This window comes from Stenella coeruleoalba (genome assembly GCF_951394435.1).
Source record: "Stenella coeruleoalba genome assembly, chromosome: 12".
Taxonomy (NCBI): Eukaryota; Metazoa; Chordata; class Mammalia; order Artiodactyla; family Delphinidae; genus Stenella; species Stenella coeruleoalba.
This window is the reverse complement of record NC_137158.1, coordinates 33,492,279-33,501,331: the sequence shown is the minus strand read 5'-3', so window position 1 is coordinate 33,501,331 and position 9,053 is coordinate 33,492,279. Positions and strand designations below refer to the sequence as shown.

At 49.3% G+C, this 9,053-nt stretch overlaps 1 protein-coding gene across 1 annotated transcript in view; it reads left to right on the top strand.

Annotated features, from left to right (window-relative positions):
• Positions 1-1,669: 1,669 nt before the first annotated feature.
• The window catches only part of SIM1 (SIM bHLH transcription factor 1), a gene marked incomplete at both ends in the record, with an annotated part of 65,875 nt that continues 58,491 nt past the window's right edge, over positions 1,670-9,053 (top strand). Inside the window, one exon of the mRNA XM_079939718.1 lies at positions 1,670-1,844. Within this exon, the coding sequence (XP_079795844.1) occupies positions 1,670-1,844 (175 nt within the window). The remainder of the gene's footprint in view (positions 1,845-9,053) is intronic.

Here is a 9,053-nt window from a genome sequence, read left to right as displayed (position 1 = left end):
GTGAGGAGCGCTGCGCGCGCGGGTAGCAAGGCAGCGAGCCGGCAGCCGGGGTGCGCCGGGGGGAGGCGCGGTGCGTGCACGCGTCATTCAGCTCCGTCGGCCAATGAGCGCCGTGCCCCGGGACGCGCCGGGCCAATCAGAAGCGAGGAGGTTTGTGAGTGGCATTAGGGGAGGGCGGGAGAGAGGGAAGCCGGGAGTGAAGTTGAAGCTAAACCCCGTAAACCATTAAGAAGTTAGGGGGGCGTTTTCAGCTTCCAGTCAGGAATAATACTGGCTTCGTAGCAACTACCGAGGAGGAGGATTCTAAAACCACCTCACCCGTCCCAAAGCCCGCATCCCCCTCCTTCTGCCACACACCCCTCCCCCAATTCATGACCAAGAAAAGAAGAGAGAGCCAGGGCACGCTCTGCTCCTCTCTGCGGGTGGGAAGCAGAGAGGCCTGAGGAGAGGCTTAGTTGGACGGTAGGCATGAGTACAATTAAGAGGTGGGCGCCTGCGCACGCTTTGCTGCCAGCGGGGACTGAAGGTAGGTGAAGCGGAACACGCCCTGCGCCCGCCCATCGGCGCCCGCAGCTCTACGGCGGAGGGGGAGAGGCCGGGCGCCTCCCGCCCCCCGGTGCCTGCGAGGGGCTGTCGCGAATGTGCCACCTGTTAACCTGGCGCAGCCGTGCCCGGCGTGTTGCCGCCCCTGCTGGGCAGGGAGAGCGCTGGGTCGCCTCCTCGGCAGTCCTGAGGGACTTGATGTGTAAGTGCTACATTTTGAGGAATCCCCGAGACTTGAGACCCAATTTAGAGAGCCAAGTTCCGGACCTGCCAAAGTGGGGGGACGGAAAGGTGCCCGAGCGCTGTGGAGGAATTGTGATTTGCGGAAACCTGCCTTCCTGGGACTTGCGCCTGGCCTGGGCAGGGGCACGGGGACCGGCGGCTGAGGGGCTCCTGAGGGTCTTGCAAAATCTGCGTTTTGTTGTTTGGGCAATTTCCCAGGGGGCTGGAGAATGTGTCTGACGGGGGTGAGAGAATGGGAGCGTTATTTGCAGGGGACTCAGTCTCGCTGCTGATTTCTCCAAATCTTAACCAACCAACCAACCAACCAAAACACTGAGCCCGGCGAGGAAAGCTGAGGCGCGCTGAGGCCCTTCCCGGCCATTTTTCAGAATTGGGGCGAGCGCGCGAGTGATTGTGGAGCCGCAGATCTCTTACGCTCTGATGCTGTTGTCTTCACAGTGGCCTGAAAGAGTTGTCCGGCATTCCTGTTCTTCCCAAAGCGGCTTGGAGCCACCCTAACGGCCGCGGGACTGAAAGCAAACGTCGGGGATTATTATGTCGATTTCCCGAGAACCGGGGTTCGCAGCGCGGAACCGAAGAAAAGGCTAGCTCCTCGGAGGTCCCCCCGGCATTTGATACCCAGCGACGCCTAGGATTGCCCAGATCGCCTGCGGTGGATCAGCAACTTTCCTCTACTCGCATCCCATATTTTTAAAGAAAAAATTTTCTGTTCGCCGCGTTGGTCTTTTACTGCCACCAAAACACTGAAGCAAAGACTTCAGTCTCGTCATTCAAAGTATGCTTTATATTTTTGCCAAATATGATCTCTAATTGAAAGTTTATTTTTGGTTTTGGATGAATCTGTGGAACTTATGTTGTAAGAAGAAAGGGGGAACGAGACACGATGAAAGAGAAGTCCAAAAATGCTGCCCGGACTAGGAGGGAGAAGGAAAACAGTGAATTTTATGAACTGGCTAAATTACTGCCTTTACCCTCGGCTATCACCTCGCAACTGGACAAAGCATCCATAATCAGGCTCACCACCAGCTATCTCAAAATGAGAGTAGTGTTCCCAGAAGGTAAGTGACTTTGCTCAGATGGAATTTCAAAGGCAGAAGGGGCACGGGATCTGCCAGTGAATGAGCCTACGCCACCGGGCAGAGAAGTACATTCATACTTAAACACACACTCTCTGCGAAGGGAAGTTTAGCATGGCTGCTTAACTAAGGACCTCTCTGCCTTTAGAATTTCTGTTGCCTTTCCGTGGCTCTTTCTACTTCCCCATGAATACTTTCTCTTCAGTCCATCGGATATGTTTGATTGGGAAGCAGCTCAACAGTGCTTTTGTCAACACTTAGATACTGAGCTCAGTTGAAAGTACTACTAATCCAGACATGACTTTCTTTTTTTATTCCTCTTGTTAGAATTGTATCTAGCAGAGAGCAGGAACATCTCTAACTTCTTGTATTTTTGTTATGTCTAGATACACCCATGTACATGGAGCTAGCTAAAGCAGATACTAATTTCTCTATATGTCAGTAATCCTGCAGATGAAGAACAGGCATATTCATGAACAAATATGTCCTGAATTTACCCAGTCTCTTGACTGCTTCTAGCAAATTTATTCTGAGTTGTTCACAGATTCCGAAACTAACTCTGGGACTTGGTGATTTGCAACTCTGGGCTTGATATTTTCTCTAAGATATAAGATTGAATTAAGATCGCTAGCCCGCTTAGAAAATATCTGCTAGCTGGTAGGTTGGCAAATGGATCCCTGGGAAAATTGTCTCATAAGGCCTAGAAGTTAGAATAGCTGAGCTTTTGACATGGTTTAAAATGTGTATTTAGATTATCAAGATTCATTGTGTGAGGACAGAGTAGCCTTGAAAGAACACTGTCCTGTATAAAACCATTTATACTCCCTAGGGGAAGGACTCTACTATTTCCCCATCCTTTCCTTTACCCACATTCAAATAACACATAAACAGATTTTAAAAAATATTTTAGATATGTCTTTGCTGGGAGAGGAGGATTTGGAAATGTAGAGAATACTAAACAAACAAAAATTCAAGAGAAGGAACCCTGTGTACTTACAAACCAGAACTTCTTATGTGACAAAGAGAGGTTTATGTTATTGTTGATTTTGGATGTTTGGAGTTTGTTGTTCTCTTTTAAGGAAATGGGGGGAGATAATCATTATTGGGCTTTGAGTTTCACTTTGCTTCATCTTGACTAAAAGTTATTATCTGAATCAAAATCTTGCAAAACACGTCCTCATATTAGTCAGGGGCACTAAAGGAAAACTTCCAAATTATAGTTCGGTTTTACCCCAAAACTATAAATAGTAGTATGGTCATTTTGTCTTAAAGCAGTTCCTTGAACAATCTCATCTGAGCCTCGAAACCACAGGAAGAGAGGAATCAAAACCTAACATACCTGAAAAGTTTTTAAAAAAAGAGAAAGAAAAAAAGGAGGGGGAACATATATTAAAAACCATATTTCCCATTCAAACTGTGCTGAGAATTGCTGGTGGGAAAATTACTATTATGCTACATTGCCTTCTGTTTAAAAAAGAGATCTCGTTGTCTTTATACTGTCAGCGCCTACTTTATAAAAATAAAGCTATTGCGAACTCCGCTGGCCGCTCTGTTCCTAACAGGATTATTAGCAGTGATTTGTCAGCCCCTGCGGTCTCAGTGGGCTCCCTTTCTGCGTGATTTCTAGCGGGTCTCGTCAATTATCGGTGCCGATGTCGCTCGCTGTTTGATCAGAAGAAGCATATGGTGCTGCTTGTGAGGCTGCGAGTAATCGCGGAGGAAGAGAATAGAGGGTCGGCTTCCCCGGCGGGCACAGAGAGGGACAGAGCGCCCGGGGAGTCGCCAGGCCAGGGCCTCGTTTGTGTCGTGCAGACCCCGGGCAGGCGCGGCCGGAGGGAATCGGGCTGATTCTCGTTGTTTTGTTTTTGTTTTAAAGAGAGCAAGGTTTCTTGTTTAATTAAGTGCTAACCCCACAAATTATAAATCGTGTGATAAATAAATAGGAAAAGTAAACTCTCTTAGCCAACTTCTCGTTATTTTTAAAAAGAGCGCCGGTGAAGACTCCGGCTGGAGTCCCCTTGGTGCCCAGGCCGGTCCCCTGTGGCTACTTTAAAGGCGACTGTACTTTCTGCAGCCCCACTCACCTTCCTTCGGAGCTCTGGGCCCCGGGCCCCTCCTTCCTCTCCCTTCTTCTGTGGATGCGTGTGGGTTTATGGGGAGGAGGGGATGGACGATGTGTGAACTCTGGGCACATCATTTATTTCTCCAGCTACTGTTGAGCTCATAACTCACCCGTAGCCTCCACCGGGTGAGTTAGACAGGGTCATCCGGACAGCTGGTTCCTAGGGATGAGGTTTTAATTTTGAGGATAGATTAGCTTCAAAAGTCCAAAACCCTAGACACAGCCCTTTAAAATATTAAAGGACAACAGCAACAAACAGTAAAACCAACAGTTTTTAAAAGGAGTGAAATAATCACAAGCCCGCAGAGCCAAGCACAACCTGCAGAGGGTGCGAAGTTTGGGTTCAGCTGTTGACTGACGGCAGAAGTGGGGACAAGAGTGGGTCCATGGCAGTGGGGGAAACTGAGCACTTTATATGGGGGTAAACTTTTTTAGTGCTGAGAAATGGGAAAGAATTTGTTTGAAATGAAGTTCATTTTCATATCTGTCTTAACACCATCTTAGCACATAGTAGGGCTTCAGTAAAATTTTAAGGGTGGGATGAAAGTAGCTATTTCATCATGGTAAGCCTGCTATCATATGTAACATGGAGTGTGCAAGGTATATAATCTAAAATACTTCTAAATCTGGTGACATCTTAGTTACAGGCATAAAAATGACTGTAAAACTCCACTGTTTTTGCTCATATTACATTTTATTTTTAATACCCTGTAATTCTAAAAGACTTAAAACAGAAATCTTTCCATACTTATATGTGAAAAAAATTAAAAATCCTTAATTTTCTCCCCCCTCATTTGCTGAATACAGTTTTTCCCACCTAGGATAGCAGATTCCTTGTCTGGGAGCAAACTTCAGCTTTTATTTATCTGAGTAGATAAAATTGAGCTGTTGAGGGAAAAATGAGAGAGAGAGAGAGAGGGAACAGATGAGTGGGCTGTGGGTGCTCGGAATAATTAGGAATAAAGCATTAGATTGGAGATTTCATAGTAAAAACAAAAACTCTGGTACAATCACTGTCATTAGAAATCATTAGAATTGCATATCTCCCAGGTGGTAACATATTCTATTCTAAAATAGCCTTGCAAGGAAAAAATTGGCACATCTAGATATGTATGTCTTTGGTGTTATCAAAACCAAAAAGGCAGGATAAAAAAAGTGATGATATGACTTTATTTGTGTGCAAAAAAGGGTAAATTCAACTAAAATATATATATTTGTTATTTAGATATAAGATAGTTTTGACTAGGGGCGTAGTGACTTGCAGAATAACCTTTGAAAGGATCAGATGTTTTCAAATCTATGGCCATTCAGAATCTTGGTAACATCACTACTATTTCATTGTCAAGGTGTCTTGGGAAAATAAAAATAATGACAGAATTGAAATTAGTAGCTGTGTATGAAAGAGAGTTTCTACAAAGGCTGGAAGGACAAGGATGGTTAAACAAACCTCCACAAACACTTTCTGTAATAGTCACCTCAAGATTGAAATCCTTAATCACCTTATATTTTTTTGAGGCCAAGAACTGAAAGAGAAAAAGAGGTCCCATTTCCCACGTGGACGGGTGATTTAAAGCTGTTTTTCTTGCTGCTTGGGGAAATGATTGAGCATTAGGTTTCCATGTTTATTTTCTTACAGAAGTTTTTCTCATTTAAACGCCTTCAAGCACAGTTTACGCTCCACGCTGGTTTTCTCTCTTTAATTCCAGTTTTGATGTTGACTTAAAATGTAGAGTGCAGAACTAAACTCCATGCAGAGCATTTGCAAGGCAGATTTATGTGCTAGAAATTATAGATCAGATCAATGAAAAAAGTATTTGAAAAGGGAATGATCACTAATAAAACCAATAACAACAACAGCAACGAAACTACAAAACAGGGTATGATAAGATATGGCAGGGTACAATCACCTGTCTGAAGCTAAAATCAGGTTAAATTTCCAGAGGACAAATCCGATTTCTAGGGGAGTTATTTTTCAATTCTGGGGAGATCTTTGCAGCTTCCAGCTTTTGCAGCTACAAACGTGGACACAGAATTCGAACCTATGGATTCTCGCCTCATTTCTCTATCTGTCGGCTCAGGTATTTCTCAAGAGAATGAGGTTTAGACCCAACTAAAACCTTTTGATTTTAGCTGCTCACCCAGTGCCAGTCTCTGATCCACGGAATTTTAAATTTTTCGTGGGGACGGGGGATCCTCAATTATTTCGCAGTGGGCCTGCGAATCAGAAAACACTAAAACAGTGTGTGAGAATTGAGGAATAAAGCTTCTTCCTAGGGTAGAGCCCTCGGGCAGGCGGCTCCTGCGTGGAGTCACTCGACCTCGGTGGCTCGGACCAGCCCGGGAATAGCGACCTCGTCGAAGCCCCCGCCGCGCCTCCCGCAGGGCCCGCAGCACGCAGAGGGGAGAAGCATGTAGGCCGCGGCCGGCCGGCCAGGTCGGCGCCGTGCGGCCCATTCTCGCCCCGCGGTGGTGGCCCGCGACCCGCCTGCCTTTCCCCCGATGGCCGCAGCCGAGGGTGAGCCTGCTCGCGGCCTCCTCACGGCGTCTCGTCACTCCCCGCGCGAGCCCAGGTCTTTTCCCTCCCGGGACGCGAGGGCTTCTGCGCCCGTGCGCCCGCCGTGCCTCGTCCTGCGCGGGCCACTGCCCCGAGGCCCGGTCCTCGTCTAAAACTTAAGCCAAGATCCCGCCCGAGAGGCCGCTGTGCGTCTGTCGAGTCCCGACCGCCAAGTGGAACAAAAGCGGGATAGGCCCGCGCCGCTGGGCAGACCCGTCTGCCTCGCCCGCGCCGGCCTTCGGACGCCCTGTCAGGCTACCCTCGAAGGCCCGGAGTCTTGAGTGGACACCGCCTGCCGCTCTCAGCCGCCTTGCAGCACTACCGTCAACCCCTCGTGCGTGTTCGTCCCACGGGTTAGTTGGCACCTGGCCGAACCTTGCCTGTCCCTCGTTCCTGCAGTACGTGTTCTCTCGGGGCTAGGCCCTGCCCGGGAAGCCCTAGCTTCGGGGCCGGGGCACTACGAGGGCGCAGAGGGAGAGTCAGCGCAGCGACCGTCGGTCTCCACCCCAAATTCACACTAACTTCAGCGGATCCCCCGCCCGCCAACCCCCCCCCCCCCCGGCGCGGCTGGGGGTCTCAGAGGCAGGCAGGGGAGGGCAGGGTACACACGCACGGTGGGGGCCAGGCCGCCGCACGGGATAAAGCCTGGCCCCGCGCGGCCACCGACGCCCTCGGAAGGTCGGCCACACCCGCCAGGTGGCCCAGAAGGCCGCGCCGGGCGTCCGAGGTAGGCGTGGGTGCGCCTAGGTGAGCGAAGCGGCCTCCTGCCCAGTGACCGCTCCAGGCGCTCGGCCTCGGCTAAGCGCGCCCGACCTTCCCCAAGGAGCCCAGCCGCCCAGGCTCCCGGCTCCCTAACACGAAGGCCGCTTGCTTGTGGCTTGGGAGGTTTGGACAGTGAGCTCTCAGTGAGCACGCGCAGGCCCTGTGGAAAAACCAGGTGGCTGAGACAAGTCCCCCCCCCCCCACCCCCGGACCAGAAGTTAGGAGCGCGGTCTCGGAGGGCTTTGCCCGTCTCAGTCACCAAGTTGTCGCCAGGTCATGGGACAGCTCCCCCATCAACCCCATACTGGCTAAAGGGCACATCGCGATCCATCCAAGAGAAGGTTCCCAGGAACGACAACAAGGAGGACACCTTTCTGTTCCCGTATAGTGTTTATTTATTAAAGGAGAGAAAAAAAAAAAAAGAACAGTAGAACAAGCTCTCCTCCTCCTCCTCTTCCTGTCTGAGTGAAGGAGGCAATGATGCCAGGTCTGTAATCTACATTTTGTCAAGGGTATGAAATTCATTCCGAAGGAAAAGCTCGATCAATTTATTTTTGCTGCTTGCAATAACACAGCTGGATGATGCTTTGAGCTCACGCTAGACTGGGGCTCATCATTCATTCGCCAAGAACGGGCCTAAATTGTGCCTGTGGGATTAGGTCAATTTTAGTGGATCTACTTCGCCTCATTTGGTTACTAATTGGTTTCTTGTTTTATAAATCGAAATCTCATTTTCAGGAAATTACAAAAACCGTGCAGTCAGTCCATTGAGGTAATCCTTGGGTCAGGGGGTATTTAAATGGAAATGGCTCAACCGAGCACTGAGGGTAAAGCAACAGTGAAACTTCGCCCGGGGTTTCACGTGAAATGTGAGCTAGCCCTTTAGATCCAGGATAGATACATCCCTTCTGATACTACTTATGTAAATATGATAAACCAGACTTTAAGGGAGGAGGGGGGCGGGGAGAAGCAAAATTTATCTGCTAAGGTTAATGTGGCATATCTTGGAAATCTTCCAAAATAGATTATGTTTTCTTTTGTCTTTGGCCACTTTAGCTGGGGAAAATCCTTTCGTCTAAAACCCGATTTCGTTATCGCCTCCCTCCCAGAGCTCCTTTTCTCCTTTGCAAAACCCCCGTTCTCTCGGCCTCACCGAATTACAAGAGAATCTTTAGATCTTGTTCCCACTGTAATCCTGCCGCAAAGGGAGTTGGTTTCCTCCTCATTTTAAACAGACAATCAAAGGATTTGCGAATTTTCTGCGGTAGGTCAAGTGCAGAAACGAAATCTCAGCTTACCCCCCTCGCCAACTGAAATGGGGTGCGGGAGCGCGTCACTGCAGGCAGAAGGTGAGGGGGTCCAGGGAGAGGGGTCTCTAGCCCACTCGGGGCTTTTCGGGAGGTGAAACCCATGAGCAGGGCTTCGAAGGTGTCCTGGGCAGGCTGACTGGAGAGCTCAGCCCTGATATTAGGTCAGGAAAGCTCGGCAGGTAGACGAGGGCAGCCAGTCCCTTATAAAACATTAACCCAGGCATAACCGTGTGACGGAGCTTTCAACCGGGAACAGAAGAGAAGGCGATGCTCGGTGAAAGCAAAAGGTTCCTTAAAAGGTGGTGGTGGGGGTGTGTGTGAGGGCGGGTACAGGAAAGGGCGACGGAGGCCCCTGTCACCCTGCGCCCGGCCCGGCTGCTTATTAACCTGCCGGTAAGTCTTATTTTTCCCTCGTAGGCGCATACTAATGAGGCCGCAGCCCG